The following is a 24,593-nucleotide window of genomic DNA, read 5'->3' as shown; positions in this document are numbered from 1 at the left end:
CATCTATTGGCACTGCTTTTTAGAACAAATCATAATCGCTTTCAGGAAGTATACTTTTAGCCAAGCACCTTCATGTCATCTTATTTCTGCAAACGTCCTCGGGCTCATGACGCACCGGTGTTAGTTGGATTTGTTTACGCGCTCTCGGTGAAGAAAAAACTTGTAATTGCAAAGGAAAGGCAGGGAGGTTAACAAGTTTAGAAGAACCAGTCTGCTACCCCGCATATTGGTAAGAGGGTGGGGAAAAGTGCAGTTTGCAAAGTATTGAGCATAAGAAACACGTGGTATGCCATGCGTGTAGGTCTCAGTCACAATTGAATCATTCTTTATAATTCTCTCCTGACGCAGGAATCGGTCTTTACCATGAATAAAGCGAATAAGCCTATATATTGCTATATAGGCATATTATATTGCTATCAATATGCTGCAAAATATTTCATTTCTTCCACCGAAGAAAATGCCAATAGACGACTGGGATACATTTTTATTAATAATGTTATTATCAAATGATCTTAATATAAAGATTTACCATAGTAGAGCTTCTCTAAAGTTCGAAATAAGGTTGGTCAAGTCACGCATGTGAGAAACTTCGAAATCAATACTTTGAATGAGCGTTATGCACAGCGTTGAAATGAACTATCGCAAAAAGTCCTGGTGTTTCCGTCCAGACAGACACGGCTCTGACTCAAGATGCTCTGATCGTTTTGGTGCGAGCCATCCAGAGCCTCGCCAAGGCGCGTGCATTGGAGGCACCACCACGATTCAGCTGCCGTACAAGTCCTGCGGAAAGGAACCTCACTCAGTCGAACATGCTTAAAGAGGCTGTGAGAAAGGTAAGCCAGCTACCTTAAACTTACTTCCATACAATCAGTGGCGACACTTGTTATAGCTTCAGTTTAATACGACGGTTACCGTAGGTGCAACACCTACAAAAATATGTTTGTTTTGATTATGAGGTCTGATAGCAATTTTGATTGTAACAACGCATCGTGAAGTTGCGTCATCAAGGCTTCTCAATCACTGCCCTCAGGTTTTCAATCTTGTTGAGGTAGGATTTAAATGTGCCGTGTCATTGTTGCAATAGAGAGCAAACGCAAGCATAATGTGCTTGTCAAATGGCTCTTCATAGAAAACTACGCACAATACAGCAGCGAGATTGTTCATATTCATTAAGCATCCTGTGTATTCATTGCAGAATAAAATATTGTTTTGAACTTTGAATCAGAGCCATAATGGGCGGCGGATGCCACGCTGTTTTTATTTTCAGAAGTAATCACATCACGAATCGGTCCATTCCTACAGGCCATTTTCCTTACTTCGTACCATGTATAGTAGCACCAGCAGATTTTCTGCCATATGTGAGAGGTACGGTTACACAAACTAAAACTTTACATAGTGATCTTGCTAGTAGTAAGATTGGCCTGGTTTTTTTAATACTGTGTGGTCCCATAATTCTTCAGCTACTAGTGCGGATTAAATCAATTTTGAGGTCAATGCTAAATTTCAAATTTTGTTGAAAAACTTCTGTTCCATATTTAGAGGCCAACAGGAGGAAACAATTCGCCCATGCTCCATGATATTAGCATTCGTGGTTCAACGTTGTTGGAAAATGAAACCCTTCAGACCACGACCATATTTTGTGCAAATCATGCAAGAACCACAAGTTCTCGCACATGACATTATGTTAAATAGACGTAATACCTCAAGCTGTGCCGGAAGTGTCCTGAATGTGTAATTTTCTTGTCCACAACGGTAAATTTGCCGGCTGTGGACATGTTGAAAGTTTCGCCACAAACCACTAGCAGTAGAACACTCTTGACATAAAAGAGAGAGAAGCAAAGAAAGGTAGTGATGTTTTATTTCGTGGTTCAAAGTTACCAAAGGTTACTCAAATTTTGTTATTTTGATAACAAAGTCTATTTCTTCACAAATAAGGGGTTCTTAGTCAAACTAACAGGAAATGTCAGGCACCTAACTTTGTTGGAAAGGTAGGCAGAGATCTTTATTTTGTGGTTTCGAAAAAACAAAAAATAACTAAGATTTTGTGATTCTGAATATAAGGTCTACATCTTCACAAACGACGGATTTACTTAAAGTAGGAGTAGTGAAACGGACACAAAATAACTGATACCAAACCTTGTTAAGAAGCATTACAGAGTATGGCGTAGACTGTACGTGACACATACAATGCCAACTTCCTGAGCTTAAATTAGCAAAGTACGTGTGTTGTCCTCATTCGTATGCATTGGCCTTGATTCCTCGCGAGAATGCACATGCCAATTTGAGAGCAAGGTGTGCTTCTGAGTGCTGCCATGACACGCTGTGTTGTTGCTACAACTGATACCGTTGAGTCGCCTAACGCCATGAGGAGGACTAGCAATAGTACCTTGACGTTTGCATGAGCCATTTACACCTTTGCAAATTAAACCTAGCTAACTCGTCCTCTTATCACCCACGCTTTTTACGGTACCTTCAATAATTGCATGTAACAAGATTAATTACGGCAAGCCTCATTCTCCGTTACTTTCTCCAAGTAATATTGCTACGGAGAGCAAACATTTTTACCGTTTTTGCCTTGTAAGATGCAGTTGTCATTAAATAACGAAAGCAGGCAGTCTTTATTCTCATTACTTTTCACGAGTCAATGGTAGTTCTTTTTCCATCCCAAGTGTGAGAATATCACTGGGCTTAACACTGATTGGTGTTATTTCCACACACGGCTGATGGCTGCCAATAAGGGGGGGGGGGCATTGTATCCATGCTGTTCATTTATCACTACAGATTCTCTTGTGTAATGACTGTTTTTCTTGTAACAGAGTATATATGGAGAAGACTACAAATACTCGCAAGAGCTCTCTTAAGGTTGTCATATATGTGTAGCAGTCCTGGCATATGGAAACCTTTTCTCTAGCAGATGCACCAATTCATTGCTCTAGTAGACGTGGCCGTGTTTATTAGTACTGACCATACATAGTGACCGTGCTCATTCATATAGAGAACGTGCTTATTGGTATCGTGGTGTGGCAATGCAAAAGTTGCTGAGCTCATGTGGCTGGGCTTACGATGGCGAAAAAGTGATCGTTTTTGCCGTGAAAACAATAACTCAGGGAAATCCACGGCATCTCCCGTGTGAAGTGCTAGTAGATGAAATCAGCCTAATGACACTTGAGGAATTTACGCGGCTATTTACCCGCGCGCATGAATAGAACAGACAGAACAAGCAACAGTCGTAACACCAGCGCACGGAGTATGCAACGTAAGTCACATGATGGAAGTACTATAACAGAGAATAGCAAGGATAGCAGAGAACTCACATAATAGCACGTGAGAGTTTCATCATGAATGACAGCAACATAGGAGATACTAGATTGTTTGCGCGCATCAGGAACAACAGACACATAGTAGTCGTAAGGCGGGGAAGCAAGCGTTTCAACAATACAGGCAACAGAAAGTGCAAGAGATAGATGTGGGCAGCAGAAACAAAAAAAAGCATTCAGTCCTCACCCACAACAGGTGATCAATCTCGGTTTCGCGAGTTCGCTCGGGGCTTTCTCAACGTTCCACATGTGGTGATCTTACTTCCACTGCTTGAGCTACCAGGTTTGGAGCAACTCTGCGAGTTTGTGGTTCATGACAACTTTTCGGGTGAACACACATTTTTGGGAGACAGAGATGTCGATCTTGCGGCTTGCGAAAAGGTATGGCTTCCTAATTTTCGTGATAGTTACCGGCTTCTACAATGTTTAGATGCCTTGCCGGTCACTTCTTAGTTGTGCACAGCTTGTTCGCGCGACTTTTTATTTTTCCTTGACTCCGTGTTTTTTTGCTTCGTTGACGCTGCCTTCACGCTATATTCTAAGCCCACCGGTGACCGTTCATCGAGCTCGTCTTTTGCACTCGTTCTTTCGGGAGGTCGGATATTGGTGATTGAGTTTTCCAGCGCCTGAAATGCTCGGGATGCTTCCTTCAAAGGTGTTGCGTTCGAAGATTGTTCGTTTTCTGTGGCCTTGAATTTCTCTAATGAAGTTGCAGAGGCACTTTGGCGTCTCCGCAGCGTTGCTAGGCTCCTCTAGCGATTTTGTGGAAGATGTTAACGCTCCGGTGTCACCGGTCAACGTAGCCAGAAACAATCTTTAGTCGCGTGTTCCACGTTACACCGCTCACACTTGCACACACCATCCTCAGAGGTATGGCCGAAGATGCACATAGTTGAGAGATGGAAGTTGGCCGGACGCAACATGCCCTTTCTTGCTGCATCGCGCGCACAGCCTGCGCACACAACGTGACTCAAGCATCGCGTGATTACCTTTATTTGAGAGTAAGTTATGGGCTGGCTTGTTCATCTTGATCTGACTATGCGTTGAGAGCCAGTAGCGACCCCGCCGGAGCACTGGTCTCGTTGCTGACGAAACATGCGAGCAAGACGCACTGCAAAAATGTATTCCTGAATGGAGCACAACACAGTGATAAGAGAAAGTGTTTCGTGATTCACAGTATTCGTACTCTACTATGAGAGAGCAGCGAGCCGTCCTGGTAAATATAATCCCGAACACCTACCGCCAATGTGTTTAGAAAAGTGGTTAACGATTTAGAGTCTCAGAACTCTAAACTATGGGAGAGCCCAAAACGTTCATTGGGCCTTTCAGTTAATCAGGCAGCATCTACCCTTTACACGCAGTATTAACAGCAAATGGACCCACCAAATGACGCGTTTTCCACGTACGGTGTTATAAAGGCTATCGGGTGACGAAGTGCTCGAGCAATGTCTTAGTGTTACTAATTTACCTTAATAAGCCTCTAATTGGAAGGCAAAAACTATTAGAGATTCAATCACCCATAGTTGCTCTCACCGACTGGTTCGCCCTGCGCGACCCCCTGACGACCGGATATTGTGGAATGCACAGGCAAGGCAACACATCTGTGGACTTCTTCTAGCGGTTCCCAACTTTCTTATATCGTTTTTAAATGTGAAGCATTTCTTAGCGAACTTAGGCTAATTTGCGCGTATCTATCTATCTATCTATCTATCTATCTATCTATCTATCTATCTATCTATCTATCTATCTATCTATCTATCTATTGTAGTGATGATAAGTGCAGTGCTCAGGCACGGGCGCATACGCGACTACAGAAGAAATAGAGGAAGACGAAGTACAGAATAAGAACAGCTGGCCCAGAATCGGATCGACGAGCGCTTGCCTACGATCGGGTGCCTGCGGCTGCGTTCCTTGTTCCATCCTCAGGGTTGCGGTCATGTAGCCGGCGGTTACTTTTATTTTATTTTATTAGATCTACCTCTTGTTCCGCAACTGTTTTAGTGCATTGATAAGTGTAACTTCTTATTTCATGTCTGTTTCTTCTCCGGGCCAGAGGCCTGCCCTCTGGTCAGCCTCTGTTCCCCCTCAAGATCTTCCTCTGGAGTTGTTTCTCCGCAATGGAACCCTAGCGTTCCTGTCGCTTTGGTGCCGACCACCGGTGGGTTCATCCGCATGAAAAAACCCCAAGACAATAGAAACGGAACTTCGTGCGATCACTCCCCACTCTCTACTGATAACAGAGGTTTGTCAGTTTGGACGCGGGGGGATACTATGCTGCTCAGCAGACAAGGCCTGCATCCAAGACCTTCTGAAGTGCACTACTTTTGCATCACATCCGGTGAGCTCTTTTATCCCACCTCATCTAGCTTGCTGCAAAGGATTGGTTCGGGGGGTAGACGCAAGTCTAAGCCCAGCAGAAGTCTTGGACATCTTTTTCCCAGCAGGTGTTATTTCTGTTTACCGCTGTACCAAACAGGAAAACCAACAGAAAGTTCCCACTGAAACTGTAATTGCCACATTCGCTGGTACAGATCGCCCTTCGGAGATCAAGGCATGGCCGCTTATTTATAAGGTCGAAGCTTTGGCTCCCCGTCCGCTGCAATGTGCTAAATGTTGGCGCTTTGGACACAGTACAAAAGGTTGTCGATCGGAGACTCGATGCCGCATATGCGGAGCCATATACGGGGCTGGTCATAGTACTGATGAGTGTCAATCAGACAGTAAGACATGCTGTTTGTGCAAGGCAAATCACGCTGCAGACGATCCTAACTGCCCTGCAAGATCAAAAGAACTTCAGGTGATTGAAATCATTGAAAGGAGACGATGCTCTCGTAGAGAAGCAATTGCAGAAATTCAAAGCAGGAGTCAGGGTTATGCCGGTATAGCAGCTCGTCCACCTCTTTCTATGGATGCATCACTTTCTCAGTCCATTTCTGCTACGGTAGAAAAGGCCGTAGAAAAAGTATTAGAAAAATGTTTACTCAATCTGTCCGACTCACTCAATAGTATTATGGATTCACAGATGTCGGGTGCATCTGATCGAATAACTGAGCGTATCCAACCTCCTAGTGCCTCAACTAGTAAACCTGCCGAACATCAGTCAGATGTCTCTATCGATAACGAGGCAATGCTTTCCAGTCCTAACACAACTGAGCAGGAAGGTATATCTCATTCAGAATCAATAATTAATCAAGATGTAGATATATATGGATGCTCGCCTTTTGAAACGCACCAGATCACCCACTAGCAAACTTAATAATTCTTCTCATCCGAAAACAAAAAAGAGTGCGAAGGAACCAATGACTAAAGCGGACTTCTTAAAAGATAGTATCTTAGATCAAGCAGTTGCTGCTGCTTGCTTATCATCATAGGGTGCCTTAGAGTACTTCAGTGGAACTGCCGTTCAATTCTCTCTGCAACTACAGACTTATTATACCTAATTTCTCAACAATCTCCAGACGTCATAATTTTACAAAAAACTTGGCTGTCTGCTGATCAAAACTTCTATCTAAAAGACTATCAGTGCTTTCGACTGGACCGAGACTCACGTGGTGGAGGATTAATGTTTTTCATTTCATCCAAAATTTGCCATAAAGCACACTTAGTTTACCAACAAATATCACACGATTATGAAGTAATGGTTCTGGAAATTCACTTTCCCGGATGCGCGCCACTATCTATAGTCAACAACAACTTTCCGGCTGGAATAAAAGATGAAAGAGCCCTTGACGTGACTGCGAGTTTTTGCAGAAACAGTATGCTATATGCGGGAGACTTCAATTCCCATCACGTTTCATGGGGATTCCGCACTGATTCATCAGGAAAACGGTTGTGGGACTGGACTAACCGGAATAACCTTATTTGTTGGAACTCCAGAGTTCCGACATTCGTTCGATGTAATTCGAGGTCCGTCTTAGACTTGACATTTGCTAGCTCAATTGTGACAATATCGTCTTGGACTGTTCTTGATACTGCTACAAGTAGTGATCACTGCCCCCTGGTATTTGAAGTCAGCATTCCTTTAGTGACGGTAGATCGCCAAGTGCAAAGTTTTGTAAACTACTCTAAATTTAAAAAGAACTTACAGTCAACGCTGTCTTCCTTGCCCAATATGGAAACAAATATGAAAGCTATGAGCCTTTGTTCCACCCTAAAGTGTACAATTAAAAAATCACACTTCACTATATCTTCAACAAAGAGAAAATTCATATCTGCCTGGTGGATTGCGGATTGCGCTAGAGATTATAGACGCCGCAACGCTGCATGGAAAAAACTCCTCACCAACCAATGTCCGACTAATTGGAGAAATTATTTATTTGCTAAAGCTACCATTAGGAGAACAGTTTCATTAGCGAAAGACGATTATGAAGAAAAACGGTACACCTACTTATCCAAGAGTGGCAACAAGAAAGCTCTATTCAGATTTCTTCGTAATCGTAAAGCTATTACAGCACACGTAAATATTGACTCAGTTATTTTTTCTCCAACTGATTTGGAAAATACATTAACGGAAATTGCAATAGAATTGGAGAAGAGATTTACATCACAAATCAAAATAAAGTGTACAAAACCGTCATTCGGAAATGATTTTGTTGAAGTAAGTAGGGATGAACTTGTGCACGTCGTTCGTATTCTGCCAAACACAGGTCCTGGATCAGATGGAGTCACTTCGGAAATGTTAAAAATATTATTCGACATCTCTCCTGAAGACCTCCTTAACGTTGTCAACTATTCACTTGAAAATAGTTGGATACCTCCTGACTGGAGACTTGCAAAAACAATACCGCTTCTTAAAAAACAGGGACTAGGAATGCAGATAGATAACATTAGGCCAATCGCTTTAACATCACACGTAGTTAAGTTAATAGAAAGAATACTTTACAGTAGAGTTACGAAGTTCATAACAGATAATGCGATACTCAGTGCGTGCCAGATTGGATTTAGACCAGGTTATTCTATATGGTGGGCGCATGTTGATTTAGAGGCTCGTATAAAGCTTGCTCGGCACAGACGACAATATGCGGCCCTAGTAACCCTTGATTTAGCCAAGGCATAAGACAGTGTTCAACATGCTATTCTTATCAATGTCCTAAAAGAGCTTACGTTCCCGCAGTACATAACAAATTGGATATACGAATATTTAAAAGACAGAAAATTTTATTGCTTCCAACGAGGTATTTCCACGCCGAAGTATAGCCAAACGGGAGGTGTTCCTAAAGGCTCTGTTCTATCGCCTGTGCTATTTAACATTTTGTTAAGTTCAATACCACAGAGTGATAAGGTACACGTATATGTATATGCAGATGATATCGCGTTTTTTGCATCTGACAACGATATTTATTCACTACATTTGACTTTACAGTGTTATTTGGCAACATTGGAAACCTGGTTTCAGAAAATTCATATGAACCTGAACGTAACTAAAAGTGCTCTAATAGTTTTTCCGTTGGACGCACCAGTTACTATTTCTCTTCAGTACCATCAGGAAATAATACCCCAGGTTAATTGTATTAAATATCTGGGTGTACTGTACGATCAAAAACTGAGCTGGCGTGACCACATTGAATATATTAAAATTAAGGCTACACGCGCTGTTGGAATGATAAGTAGGCTTAGCCACCTCCGTTCCGGTCTTCGCAGAGATACGATGATCATGATTCATCGCATGTACGTTCGTCCGATTCTTGAATTCGGATGTGTACTATCCTCTGGTGGACAAGCATACAAAATAAACCCCCTCATTCTTTTAGAGCGGGAAGCCCTACGTAGTTGTTTAGGTGTGCCAAAATTCACAGCTAACAATGTTTTGTATCAAGAAGCTCGGATACCCACCCTTGCTTGCAGATTTCGTATTTTGACAGTAAACACCTATTTAAAAATTTCTGAATCCACTTTAGGAAGGCGACAATTTGTATTCTTTGCCGAGCCTGGTGTCTTCTTGAATGAGCATTGGTCCCGTGTATATAAACCCCAAGTGCTATTTGTTCAATCACTTCTAGATGCTTTAAATGTTAATATATTCGAGATCACACCATCTGTCAAACCAATCGGCCAAGTCCAAATAGAATTTGACGATATCTTCCCCATGAACGCTAAACACTTGCCCTCTAAATATTTGATGGGTTTATTAGAACAACACCTGTCTCAATTAGGTACTAATACAGTAATTGCAACGGATGCATCTATGAGTGGCGAGAAGGCAGGTGTGGGTATTTTTTCTCTCTCATTATTCTGGTCATTTTCATTACGCCTCCCAGATTATACACCAATATTTGAAGCGGAATTAACGGCCGTTATACTAGCTATTCGTAAACTTCCTGCGACTCATTCGACAGCTGTGATAGTGACTGACTCGTACTCCGTGTGTTCATTCTTATCATCGTCGTCGACATCAGCAGTACTAGAGACTTTTAAATCATTAATCCCAGCAAACATTCGTCTAGTGCGAATGATATGGGTGCCAGGCCATCGTAGTATATTTATAAACGAGATGGCTGACAAACTTGCGCGAACATCTCTTGATCTTCCGATTGTGCCAATCATGCCTCCTACAGCTTATGTAACAGCAGCGAGGTTTAGAAAACTTTCCCTTCTTGAAGACTCATCAAAAACCATTATACCAAATCCAGATTTCTCGCACCTGCAATTCACATGGAATAATAAATGGTGTCCCACGCGTAAATTGGAAGTCTTGGTACCAAAATTACGTTGCCGTGTACCACCTCTTAATTTCTGCTTAAACCGGTCTGGTCTGGTGCCATCCCCTCTGTGCTCAAGCTGTAACGAACCTGAACATATCGACCATTTTCTGATCACATGTCACCGATTCAAAAATCAAAGAAAAAACTGCTTCGAAATTTTATTCTGAAAATTAGGAATATCACTTAATACTCCCAATATTTTGTCTTTTGGGGCCATTTCATTGGGACATAGCGACAGGAACATCTGCAGGGCTCTCTGCGAATTCATATATAACACAAGAAGATTACCTTGCTGAGTCAGCCATCAGCTCTCGAATTTTACTAGTCACGCTACCACTTATTATTTAGCTGATACACTGCAATGATTCAACTTTCAGGAGAATTTCATATAACGATTTCACCACAGATATTCAACAAATTCTATTACTTCTCCCCCCTCTTTTTTATTTTTTTACATTGCGCCAAATTATTTTCACAGTCAAAACGCAGTAATCATATTCCCCTAATCTAGAAAATCTATAGGTATTTACTTGCATTAACCACCGGCTTCTTGGCCAATCACCCTTAGTGGGTGAGAGCCACAAAAGAAAGGAACAAGCAAGCAAGCAAGAATCGGGTGTGTTCTCTTGTTCTCTGTCTAGTACATTACAGCGGCGCAGTCGACGAAGAAGAAGTCATACGTCCCGGCTTCGTCATCCAGGACAGCCGTGATAAGAGCCGCTTTAGGACGGCGTCAAGGCATCCTCGGTAGCGGTTCACCTGCCGCCACTGCCACCACAGTTCGGGGACGGCGTCAAGGCCTCCTCGGCGGCTGCAGTACAAGTTGCTGGCACCATTTCACAAGGGACGCCATCCACGCGTCCTTGGCTATGGATTCTGCCGTCAGCGCAAGCCGACAAGTGAACCCTCTGCGGGAAGCTACCGGAACGTGTCTTCGTGGTTCGTCGCAGTGCGGGCTTCTCCATCCAGGAACGCCGTTCACGCTTCTTTGGCGATGGAGTCAACAACCCGGCCGCGGCTTCAGCTGCCCATCGGATCATCAGGGGACGGTGTCCATGCCTCCTTTGTGGTACCAGGGCATCAACCAATGGACATTATGCTACGTCTTTGCGGCCGTACTACGCACGGGATCCTGTCCATTGCGAATGCTGTTCAAGCAACCCACGGACTGCATTGTCTGTCCAGTACTCTTCCAATATACGAGCCGCCAAGAAACGCTGTTCATGCTTCCTTGGACGTGCGTGTCACCGCCGTGAGTACTACTAGAACCACGTACTTCACGGACGCAAACCAAAGCGGTTCAGAAGCCTCGTGCGACTGTGCCCTGGAACTGCGGCTTACTATCGCGCTACTCCGCACCGAGACTAACAAACTGACAGCGTTGATCGCCGATCGAGCTCCTAGAATGTTGCCAGCATTGTGTGACATTAACGAGTGTTGGATGTAGCTGCCTCATACGACCTTGAGGCAAGCACACCGGAGCAACGCAGGGAGCTTCGGTCTTTTCTGATCGAGCTTTCACACCAGCTCGACTGCTTCGCGTCGGTGATCTCTGCGTTGCCACCTGCCACCTCACAACCACCAGTTGTCTGCGAACTACCAGAATTCCACGGGGTCCGGAACGACGCCGACAGTTGGGTGGCAACCGTCGACGCGATAGCAATGCGCGAGGCCTGGACGGAATCTCAGAAATGGACCGTGGCTGTACACCATCTTTGGGAAGGTGCAGTGGCGTGGCACCGGTATGAAGGCTGTAAGCAGCAGTCATGGGCGGAGTAGAGCTACAAGCTCATAGCTGCTTTTAGTCCTATTCCTTACCACGTCTCCACCACCACCCCGTCCAACCTGACCGGTACCTAGGATGGAGTTCAAGAAGGGTTCCATCTCGAGGCTCCGTCTGAGCACTCCAGTTCTCCACATGAGCTTCCAGACTCGTCGCTGGTACCGGACCCAAATTCGTGTCAGCCGTCGGCCACCCCGTCCTCTTTCGTGGGGGATTTGCCTACTACGTAGCAGTCATTGGCCGAATGTGAGAGTGCTTCACTCATTCAATCCATGTCTGCCAAAGACAGATTAATGGCCTGTTTGCCTGTTTTATCAGTATCTGCCCACCACGTCTTGGCCGACGGCAGTGATGCACCGCAAGCAGGCGAAGTCAAGATCATCACTTCCGACCTCCCGGCGTACAGCCCTACTTGGGATCAGGGGCAAGGCAATATGACTTCGAGACCATCTGAGTGCCGTGCGGATCACCAGGAGGCAGTGTGCGTTGAGGAGGAATCGGAGATAGATCGGCCAGCCGGTGACCAGCTCGCACAGAGCAGTGAGGGAGGCCTTCGTACGCCCCTGGTGTCTGCAGCATGATGTGCAGCTATAGTGGCGTTAACTTGTATGGACGCCGCGGTACAGAACGACCAAAGAGCATCTTGATTCCTTGTGGCCGCAGAACAAGAGGAACCAAAGATGGCAGGGCAGAGGCTCCTGCATCAAAGCATGAGGGCCGGGAATCACAGCCTGTGCCGAATGCCGACGGGAATGAAGAACAGTGCCCCAAACTGCGTTAACTAAATTGCCTGATGCTGCGGCCGCCTCGAAACAGCCAACGTCGCCCACCAGAGTGTTCGACAGCCCCGCAAGGCAAGTCAAGGCGTCCATGAGAGACACCCCACAGGCACACCGCCCGCCAGAGACGGTATTGGCAACTCAGGGCTCCGGGCCTGCGGGCCGAAGACGACCATTAGGGAACACTCAATGGCGTCCACTAGAGCCATCGTCACCCGACTTTTAAAGCAAGACACAAAAACCGGCACGACAAAGTCAATGGCGTCTACCAGAGACATCATCGCCTTGCTTTCCACGCAAGATGCACCGCGTTCATGACCGGCCTATGCGAGGCAGCCAATGCCGGCCACCAAAGAAATTAGTTCTACCTATAGTGGTTCATAGCCTAGGCCCTCTGAATGTTTCGACCTTCCAAGAAAAGGAGCTGTGACAGTGAAGGGCAAGCTTAGCAGGACTGCATGCTCACAGCGTGGCCGAGTGTAATGATGATAAGTGCAGTGCTCAGGCACGGGCACATACCCGACTACAGAAGAGAGGAAGACGAAGTACAGAATAGGAACAGCTGGCCCAGAATCGGGTGTTGTCTCTTGTTCTCTGTCTAGTACATTACACTATCTATCTATCTATCTATCTATCTATCTATCTATCTATCTATCTATCTATCTATCTATCTATCTATCTATCTATCTATCTGTCTGTCTGTCTGTCTGTCTGTCTGTCTGACTATCTATCTATCTATCTATCTATCTTTCTATCTATCTATCTATCTATCTATCTATCTATCTATATATCTAGCCGCCTACGAAATTTAGCTCCCCTGGCCGTTTCGATAATGAATGGTATCAATACCAAACTTGGTATGGCATAACATGACTGCATGAAGAACATATGAAAAGTCACACCATGAAAATCATGACATAGATGTCATGAATGTCATGATTTACATTCCATGGTCCTGCAGCTCTTCCGGTGTTTCGTTCACATGGCAGGCTGCAGAACTGGTATGGTATGACGTGATTGCATGGCGAACACAAGCGACAGAACCTAACATGAAAATCATGACATGCGTGTCATGTAACAACATGACTACATGTCACGCTCATGATGCACTCAAGGCCATTTCGCTAGGGTCACATATACCGAATTCAGTATTGCAGTACGTCAATAAATAACGATGGTATGTGACGAGTCAAACATGATGTTCATGAGATGCGTGTCATGTACAACATGACTACGTGCCACGCTCATGATGCACTGGCGGCCGTTTCGCTAGCTTCACTTATACACTAAATTTGGTATTACGGGACGTGAATGGATGACAAAGCTATGATACTGATGCAAACATGATAAACTGGCGATTTGTGTCATGTAACAACATGACTACATGCTACGTTGATGATGCGGTCGTGGCCGTTTCGCTAGCTTCAGATGTACGAAACTTGCTATTACGTGACGCGAATGGACGACATAAGTAAATGACATATCCAAGCTTGATAATCATGGCATGCGTGTCAATTCACAACCAGATCACATGCCACATTGATGATGCGCTCGTGGCTGTTTCGCTAGCTCAACATACGCCAAATTTAGAATTACGTGACGCCAATGGATGACGAAGGCATGCGGCTGGTGCAAAAATGATAATCATGAGATTCGTGTCATGTGAGAACATGACTACATGCCACAGTCAAGGCGCCAATACATTTCGACATGAAGCGGTGCGCGTGCTCGCCGGCGTTCATTTCGTCGCGTCACGCTGGCTTTGCCACACCAGGCGCTGGGCCTGCCATATACTCGCAGGTGCGCGCCACGCTGCGTTGCTTTGTCGCATGCGCGTTTCAGTGCGTCCGGCACCCCTTCATCACGAAAAGAGGGCGCAGAGTTGTTGGAGTAACGCATCGGTGCGAAATTCGGCGCCTGTTGCCGTCGGGCTGCGCCGATGGACGTTGGTCGCGCATGGTGTCAGACTATGGATTGCTCGAGATTTGCGGCCGTAGCGTCACTGTGCCCAGCTTGCGCGCGTCAACGCTACACTGAAGTATATGGAGCCCTTCATGATTTCTCTCGTCCATTTTGGTAGCTCCACTTATAACAAATTTGGGATTACGTGACGTCAGTGGATGATGAACTATATTACTGGGGCAAACTTGATAATCCTGACATGCGTGCTATGTAATAACATGACAACATACCGCACTCATAGTGTGCTCGCGGTCTTTTGCGCTAGCTCCACATATACTAAATTTGGTATCAAGTGACGTGAATTGATGACGAAGGCAAACGACACATCCAAACATGATAATCATGACACGGAAGTCATGTATGGCATCATTTACCTCCACCTTGTAACGTTGTGCTGATTTTGAAGTGACATATCAACATTTCTTACTCGTACTTCTCATATCATAAATTCCCTCTGTACGTGGGATTTGCCATGTTTTAGTATCAGACACCGGAGCTTCTCTCTGTCAGAAAAAGGAAAGTGCCGTCACAGCATTTCACTGTACACTCCGCTAGATATTAAGTTTATTTACAAAATCAGCTAGCAGCTGCATTATAGGAGCGGTAATAAATATACTAGAACGACAAATAACGGGAGCAGCGACCGACGTTTGTAAAGTTATATTCCGCTTCAAGTAATAACGAACAGGAAAAGTATATGTGGCTATAAGCGCCCTAGGCAAGTTTTTTACGATACGGAAACTGAGTATACACATCGTTCGCTATACTTAGTCTAACAATTGGGCACCAGAGAAGTCGCTGCCTGAAGGGCTGTTCTGAATAGTACCTGATCAGGGTTCGGTTTTGATAAGGCACCTTACGAGACTCTCCACTGTGAAAGCATTTAAAACGCCGAATAAACAGAGCACAGGCGATGAAATTATATTCAGCAGAGACTGACTAATTAAGAACGTAACTGTACACCTGTCGCCAACAAGTACAGCCAAATACAGGCGCTGTGTATGTATGCGGAAGTTGGGGAGGTTGTTATCTCAAACAAAGGCTTGCTGTTATTTCGGCAACAACGCATGGTGCTTTTCGCGTTGGTTCAAACTACGTCTAGAATACGTGCTCATATTTACTATTCGCAGGAGAGCCGTTTTTTATTTGCATTTAGGAGAATACCGAGGATGTTTTCAGGTACCCGAATGTTTTATGCAGATGTGAAGGCAATTAGGCGAAATGATTAGATTATGTTATTCCAGATAAAAATATAAGGAAGTCGTCGATGAGGCGGCCCGTTTTTGCGACGACGACGTTCTTCATGCACTCAAGTCATCTTGTTCAAGACAGGTGTCTTTCAACACCAAACAGATGAGCAGATGTTTTGTGGGTACTTTTGCATTAAGCATTGTTTATGAAAAGGGGTTTTTAGAATTTATCTATTGGCGAAGAACAAAGAAAGAGAGGCACTCAATGAGAAACATTCCTCCGTGTTTTGTCTTTGCAATAGCGCATTATTTACTAAACGAAGTAGCCCAATCTCATACTTCAGGTATTGACTTTATTTAAAAAGCGGCATTGGCTAATTGCCTTTTGCCACTAGCCGGCCGGCTTCGAAAAGTAACATGCGTGGAAGTGTTAATTGTGAAAATGTTCGCTGGAGGACATTGTGAGTGTAATACGTTTTGGTAAACAATGGCAAGCTGCTGTCCACCCAAGCAAAGCACAACCTTAATTATTGTTTTGCATTCAAAGTTGCTAACCTCAGATAAACGTTCACCATTTTAGACATGGCGAATATAACTTTAATGATGGTCCTCATTTGTGTCCAAAGTAGACAAAATTGCGACTTCCTTGCCTCTCCTCTCATACGTTACCCGGTGGCCCCTTTTCACAGTGAGGAACTGGTTAAAAGTTGTTTGAAATTTCTTTTCACTTATTCTTGTTTCTGGCAGATACGTTTCTCGGGCTTGAGTGGACCATTGTGGCTGGATTCTTCGGGCCAACGGAGAAACGTGTCCTTGTACGTGGCAAAACTCAAGCGTACGGGACTGACTTCGGTAAGTGATGTCAAATTCCAATAGCAGACGCAAGCGCTGGCCCAGACAGCAAAGAGAGCGCGCAGATTCAAGCCGGATATCTCACAAATCTGCTATTTGAACGCACGCATCTCCACTGAAGCAGTTTGTGAGCGGAAATCAAGCAAATGAGCATGTCTGTGCGTGAGGGAGCGCGAAGCGTTTTACGAACATCAATTGTTGATTGGATGAAAGACGGGCGCACAGAATACGTCACGTAAAATTCCGGGCAAATCCACCAGTTTCGGCGGAGCAAGAAATCTTGCTACACAGAGAAATCCGTGATCTGCGGTTGCTCTCAATTGGCCATTCGAACATACAACGCACGCTTCCGATCCACCATTGGAGTGTGATTGCTCCGCTTAGTGCGGAAAACCTTGATCTAGCTGTGCCAATGAAATTCAATTTTCAATACTTGGTTTTTAGCATTGACGTGGTTTACAAGCGACATTTAGTTCACATGTTCACATACAATAATACCTTGAAAATATGATTTTTTACCTTAATGTTGGACAACACGTGCACTTAATTTCCTATAGGGAGGGACGTCACGGGTATTTAAAATTACATGCAATCGTGCCTCGTTTTAGATGGCTGCACTTCTGTTTTGTAGGGTAACAATTTTATATGCGTATCTCGAGGACGTAAAATGTAAGACATTGAACAGGTTCAACACGAGCTTACATCTGCAAACACCTGCTCACTTGTCACCAACCAGGCGTAGTCACGTCACTGAGACGCTACTGTGGTTAATCGTTGGACAGGGTGTGAGATACATGTAATATCTGATAACAAAGACTGCACAACCTACGTCACAGCTGTGATTATTATTCTGGAGAGCACTTTATTTAGCTGTTATCAGCAGGTTTTCCTGCTGCCGCTTTGGTTAGATTTATGCCACTTGTTTACCATTCCACATTATGAACCCTGTTACGTATAACGTACGCTTCAATGGTGAATGAACGAATAGTGTGTTGTCATGATGTAGGTATAACATGGCGTTGTCATACGATACATAGAACAATTTGATTTTCCCGTGGTGGTTGAATTTCGTGGACAACAATTTTCGTTTGCTCAGCTAAGTAATATATTTTAATGTGCAACTGTAGCACAGCACGCTCGTGTTCCTTTGTTAATATCTGATGCTTTTATAGCTCACCGAAGTTTTTCCGCAGTGAAGATATTGCCACATGGTTTGCTTGGCTGAGATCAAAAAGTGAAAGAGGACCAAGACGATCTCTCTGAGCTGCTGCTTGGCTAGTCGACTCAACGAGCCCATTATATCAAGATGTCCTGAGTAACGTGACAAGACTGGTGGAGTTGCTTGGTACAACGTCTCACAATTCACCCGATGCCCAAGACCCCATCCAGCAGCCGGAACACAAGCCCTGCACCCATGGACACTCCTGTTCATAGAGTAAGCCGCCGCCAACGAGGCCTACCGCCTGAGACACCAACCACTGACGCAGCGACTATGACTTTGACACAAGATCCCGTGCAAGCTCCGACACCTTCCACGCCGATCTACTGCGCCATCCAGAATCCGCTCATGCCTAGCCCCTTTCACGGAGAGCAGCATGAAGATGTTGACGACTGGCTTAGTGAGTTCGAACGTGTCGCAGCGATCAATTACTGGGATGATGCTGCGAAGCTCTGGAACGTGTACACTTGCCTAAAAGACGGTGCCAAGACGTGGTTTTTGAACAGGGATGATGTTCTGACATCTTGGTGCGAGTTCCAGCGTCGCCTCCTGCAGACCTACAGGAGTCCCGACCGCCGCGAATGGGCGGAGCGTGCACTACAATCACGCATCCAGATGCCCAACGAGACCGTCTTGATGTACGTCGAGGACATGACACGGCTTTTCAAGCGAGCAGATCCTGCTATGGCAGAAGGAAAAAAGTTGCGCCACCTCATGCGTGGTGTGAAGGAACAACTTTTTGCTGGTTTGGTGCGTTGTGCCCCCAAAAGTGTTGCTGAGTTCCTTACTGAAGCGGCAACAATGGAGCGAGTATTGCACCGACGGTCTGCCCTGTTTGACCGTCAAGTGAATGCTGCCTCAACTCCCGAAATTTTCGCCACCCCTGGGAGCAAGAGCCCCGAATGGATTCGCGAGATCATCTGATCTGTCGTCCGGGAAGAAATTGAAAATATGTGCAGGAAGAGGCAAATCGATGTTGGTTCTATCACCAGTGTCATCCGTGACGAGGTCCAGCAGGTGCTGCACGCCCATCGTTTTCCGCCCACGTCAGTTGATCCGGAAATGGCTCCTGTGTCTACTGACAGTCGCCGTCGTACGTACGCGGAGGCCTTGCGATCTGCCACTCCTCTTTCTGGTCAAGTAGTTACGACCCAGCCAGTGCCGCATGTCCCGATCCAGACAATGCCATACGTCCCGATCCAGACATTGATGCCGTCAGTCGCGATTCAGTCAGCGCACACTGATTTGGACATCGATAGTCGCCGTGCACCGACGCGCAAGTCTCATCTCTGGCGTACGCCAGACAGACGACCCCTCTGCTATCATTGCGGTGAGGCTGGTCTCAATTACCGCGAATGCCCATACTGGCTACTTGGACTGCGTTGATTTTCCGTCAATTCCCCTCGTCCCCGAATTGGTCAAAGGCCAAGAGATACCGAAGAGTATCTCGCGCAACAGTGTGCACCCTTTACACGACGGCGATTTCGGTCACCGTCTCCGAGGAGACCCGCAGCCACTGGGCCACGTTTCGGGGTGACGACACGGGAACGCTCCCCGAGCCCTCGTCGGGAAAACTGAAGGCAGCGGCCCTCGGGGGCAAGGTCGCTGGGACTCAAAGTGCGAAATACCTCCCATCGACGCTTGCACGCAACGCCGAAGGCATTTCGTCAGAGAATCGCAGTACCGAAGAAACGCCGACATCCACATCTGAACCTAGTGACCACGTGTCACTCGACATACCTGTGCTGATTGACGGTCTTCAGGTCAGTGCATTGGTAGACACTGGTGCAGACTATTCGATCATCAGCGGGAGGCTAGCAAATGATCTCAGAAACGTGATCACGCCGTGGATTGGAACGCGAATTCGAACAGCCGGAGGACACGTTGTAACACCGCTGGGTCGCTGTACCACAAGAGTGAAAATTCGTGCGTCAACGTTTGTGCTCAGCTGCCTCGTTCTTCGCGACTGTTCGCCTCAGCTGATTATCGGCATGGACTTCCTTTGGTAATACGGTGCCTTCATAAATCTCCGTGAGCGCATCGTGACCTTTTCGACTCAAGGCGCAACAGATCGAGAGGCTGATAACTGCCGTAGACCTGCGCTGCGTGTTGCTGACGACAGTGTGACGCTGCCACCTCGAGCAACTGTTCCCATCGAAGTCACCTGTGTAGACTTCCAAGACGGCGACGTGGTGGCTGAAGGCAACCTATCACTTCTGCTGCTCCAAGGTGTATGCGCCGCACTAAGTGTTGTGCGCATCCATGACGGACAGTCAACGATACTAGTTACGAACTTCAATTACGAGCACCGGTATCTTTTCCGCGGAACCACCCTAGCTCATGGAGACCCTGTTGCCGACGTCACGGAGTGCTTCGCGTCCGAGGAAACGCTTGAGGATGAGGAATTTCTAGACCACATCGACATAATTCGACGCCGTAAGACGAGAGAAAGGCTGCACTTCATGACCTTTTAAGGGAGTTTCGATGTTGTTTCGCCTCTTCTTCTAAAGTCCGTCAAACACACCTCACGAAGCATCGAAATATTACCGACGATGACGTCCACCCCATCCGGCAGCAGCCTTATCGCGTTTCTGCCAAATAACGCGAGGCTATTCAGACACAAGTAAAAGAGATGCTCGATGATGGGATTATGCAACCATCCAGCAGCGCTTGGTCCTCGCCAGTCGTTCTAGTAAAGAAAAAAAACGGAACGCCGCGATTCTGTATTGACTACAGGAAGCTTAATAGCGTCACAAAAAAGGACGTCTACCCGCTTCCACGGTTCGACGACTCTTTCGACAGGTTACGACGCGCGAAGTATTTTTCGTCCATCGATCTAAAGAGTGGTCATTGGCAAATTGAAGTGGATGAACGAGACCGAGAAAAAACCGCGTTTGTGACTCCAGACGGACTTTACGAATTCTGAGTTCTTCCCTTCGGCCTCTGTTCTGCACCAGCCACTTATCAGAGGATGATGGACACAGTCCTCGCTGGCTTGAAGTGGCAAAGCTGTCTTGTCTACCTCGATGATGTGGTCATCCTTTTCGAGAGCTTCGAAGAACATCTGAAGCGTCTGAGGAAGGTTCTTGAAGCCATTCGCACAGCTGAACTCACGCTGAAACCTCAAAAATGCCATTTCGGCTATGAAGAGTTGAAATTTCTGGGACATGTCATTAGTGCGGAAGGAGTGCGACCTGATTCAGACAAAACTGATGCTGTCGCCGCCTTCCCTGTTTCATCAGATAAAAGAGCAGTACGCCGTTTCTTCGGCTTGTGCGCGTATTATCGCCGATTTATCGCCAACTTAAGATAGCTGAGCCTATTACGCGACTCACCCGAGATGGCGTACCCTTTACTTGGGGCGCAGAACAAGATACAGCGTTCACAGAGTTACGACAGAGAATGCAAACAGCCCCTGTTTTTGCCCATTTTGATGAGGACGCTGCTACAGAAATTCATACAGATGCCAGCAACGTCGGACTTGGCACTGTCCTTGTACAACGACACGGCGGCGTTGAGCATGTGATAGCTTACGCCAGTCGTACTCTTTCTCGAGCTGAGACCAACTATTCTACGTCAGAAAAAGAATGCCTCGCAGTCGTGTGGGCGACGACCAAATTTCGGCCGTACCTCTACGGTCGTCCCTTCAAAGTGGTGACTGACCACCACTCGCTCTGCTGGCTGGCAAATCTCAGAGATCCATCCGGTCGTCTCGCACGGTGGAGTTTGCGTTTGCAGGAGTTTGATATTACGATTGTGTACAGGTCAGGGCGCAAACACGAAGACGCCGACGCGCTTTCTCGAGCACCTGTGGGGAACGCTGTCAGGGGCTCCGAAGATGAAGATGCCTTTCTCGGAGCAGTTAGTGACTCCGAATTTATGTCAAAGCAGCGGGCGATGAATTACGCCCAGTAATTGATTCCCTGGAAGGCCGCAACTCTCAGGTCCCTCAACACATTGCTCGCGAACTGTCCTCTTTTTGTCTAAAAAGAGGCATTATTTACAAGAAAAACGCCCGTGGTAGCGACAAAGCCTTCCTACTCGTTGTTCCTAGTGACATGCGTGATGAGATCCTCCTTGCGTGCCACGACGAGCCCACGTCAGGACATTTGGGCTATTCGCGAACTCTCGCCAGAGTACGCCAACAGTATTACTGGCCGCGACTATCAACTAGTGTACATCGATATGTGAAAAGCTGCCGTGAGTGCCAGCGTCGCACGACTCCGCCTGTGAGACCCGCGGGCCTGCTCCAAGCGATCGCACCACCACGGACACCGTTTGACCTCGTGGGAATGGACCTTCTTGGGCCCCCCTTCCCTTTGTCGTCCTCTGGGAACAAATGGATTATAGTGTCGACGGATTATCTTACTCGTTATGCTGAAACAAAAGCGTTAGCCCGTGGCACGGCCTCTGAAGTCGCGCAGTTTTTCGTGCACCAAATCGTCCTACGGCATGGTGCCCCGTCATGCGTGATTACGGACAGAGGGACGTCGTTTACAGCACGAATGATGGAGGACATTGTTAAACTGAGCTGCACAAGTCATCGAAAAACAACGGCTTATCACCCGAAATCCAATGGACTGACAGGGAGGCTTAACAAGACCATAGCGGACATGCTGTCAATGTACGTGGACGTACAACACAAAACCTGGGACGAGATTCTTCCACACATCACGTTTGCTTACAATACGGCAACGCAAGAAACAACGCGATTTCCGCCCTTCCGACTTGTTTACGGACGCAACGTGCGAACCATGCTCGATGCTGTGCTTCCGTGCGACCAAAGCAATGAACTTGCTCAAGACGCTGAGCAATACACTCAATACCCCGAAGAAGCTCGTCAGCTAGCTCGCATAAACACCAGTCACCAACAAGATGCAGACGCACGACGTTACAACATTCGCCATCGAAATGTCGCCTACCACCCTGGGGACCAAGTGTAGGTGTAGTTCCCTGTCCGGCAACCAGGCTTATCCGAAAAACTGCTAAGCCGTTAATTGGGACCGTACAAGGTTCTTAGACGAGTCACAGATATTACCTACGAGGTATTTCCAGACGGCGCAGCGTCTCTTCGTCGACAGCTTCAGCCCGAAACCGTGCATGTCGTTCGGCTGAAGCTCTACTTCACACAGTAGCCCTTGTGATTTCACGTGCTACGACATGCCATGACTTTGCGTTGCTGCTGCTGTTGTGTTCTCCTGTGTTTTTATGCCTTTCCTTTTTGCGCTTGGTGCAAGCGTTGACGAAACTTCCTCATATGCGCTGCGAGTACTGTCAATCTCCCTCTTTTGGTTCTCTATATCTGCGTGTGTATACCTTCACTTTTTATTAACGAGCCTCAAGTCGATGCTTTCAAAGGGGGGACTATTGCCACAGGGTTCGCTTGGCTGAGATCGAAAAGTGAAAGAGGACAAAGACGATTTCTCTCAGCCGCAGCTTGGCTAGTAAACTCAACGAGCCCATTATACGAAGTTGTCCAGAGTAACGTGACAATATTATAACTTGAAAGCAATAAACAGCTGGTTTAGCTAAAATTTCGGCATCGGTGTTGGCAGTGGAATCCTTGGTAGACAGTGAATGTGGTCGAGAGATGAAATTCGACATACATGCGAATAAAAATATTTTGAAAACTTTGGTCCACGTGAGAATCAAACTTGTACCTTCTGTGGCTAGTCGGTGTTCTACCAGAGAGCCACTTCCGCACTTCAGGCTGCTTAAAAAGAACGTTATAATAATGTTATCTACCAAGGCCTCATCTAGATGAAAGAAGTATTACATTGCAGAATCATACCATTGCACCGAGTGTCAAACGTGCGAACTGCGCAACGAGTCAGCTGTTTAGAGCTGCCCGCTCATTACAAAGTGGGTTGTTGCCCAGGTGCGCGTGGCGCCTTGCGGGCGGGTACTTCGCCATATTCACGTGCTTTCAATTTCAATTTCAAGGCGAATGTTATGTGCATAAACACCCCTTGCTTACGGCATGGCTGAGCCCGACAAACTGAATCACAATATGCGCCATCCCGCCCTACTTCAGAAGGTAAAAGTTAAACGTGCTCGAAGTATCTTCTTTACATTTTCGTATCGTGCGAACAAACTTACTTTAACTTCAAGTGCGACCATAGAAAGACTGCAAAAATTGTATTTTTGCGATGGCATTTCTTGCCTAATATTCGTACTTTTCATGTTTGCATGTTTATTCTCAGATTGGGACGTGGAGTACGTCATCGGGGCTAAACATTACTCAAGCAGAAAAGATGTATGAGGACGAAATAATCAGCGTACTGAAGAACAAGACTTTGAGAATAACGACGATACTGGTAAGCCCGGCATTCACTCTTCCAAGATGGTGGAAGTTTCGGCGTCCGACATAGTTTTATGTTTAGCAGGTGGTTGGACTGGTAAAGCCGCATTTCATGGAATCGGGTATATATATATACCGAAATGTGAAGGACGGGCAAAACGAAAACGTTTTATTTTTCTTACGTTTCAGCCGGTGTCTGGCCTTCATCAGGGAAAACACGATGCAAAAATGCGCTTTTCTTAAGTAGTCATAGTATATAAAGGGCCCCTGAAATGTGAACTATAACTATCATACACTATCTACTGTGGCGTGGCGAGTAATGAACAGCAGAGAATGTCAATGTCAAAGCAATGTCACAGAAAGATATTGAGACTGCATGAACGGTGTTTACATCAAGTAGATCACATGAATAGCCTACCAAATCTACCTTTGTCTAAGCACGTTAACATTCCTGGTCACTCGTTCAATAAATTAAGAGCTGCTATACTG

The 24,593-nt window shown here is 46.1% G+C and overlaps 1 protein-coding gene across 1 annotated transcript in view; it reads left to right on the top strand.

Moving 5' to 3' along the window:
• Positions 1–809: 809 nt before the first annotated feature.
• Positions 810–24,593, top strand: part of LOC142784751 (glutamate receptor ionotropic, kainate 2-like) — a 34,989-nt gene continuing 11,205 nt past the window's right edge. Inside the window, exons 1-3 of the mRNA XM_075883251.1 lie at positions 810–833; positions 16,480–16,584; positions 24,007–24,120. Of these exons, the coding sequence (XP_075739366.1) occupies positions 810–833; positions 16,480–16,584; positions 24,007–24,120 (243 nt within the window). The remainder of the gene's footprint in view (positions 834–16,479; positions 16,585–24,006; positions 24,121–24,593) is intronic.

Source organism: Rhipicephalus microplus, unplaced genomic scaffold (genome assembly GCF_043290135.1).
Source record: "Rhipicephalus microplus isolate Deutch F79 unplaced genomic scaffold, USDA_Rmic scaffold_15, whole genome shotgun sequence".
Lineage (NCBI taxonomy): Eukaryota > Metazoa > Arthropoda > Arachnida > Ixodida > Ixodidae > Rhipicephalus > Rhipicephalus microplus.
The sequence above is the reverse complement of the archived record's forward strand: the minus strand, read 5'-3'. Positions and strand labels throughout refer to the sequence as shown.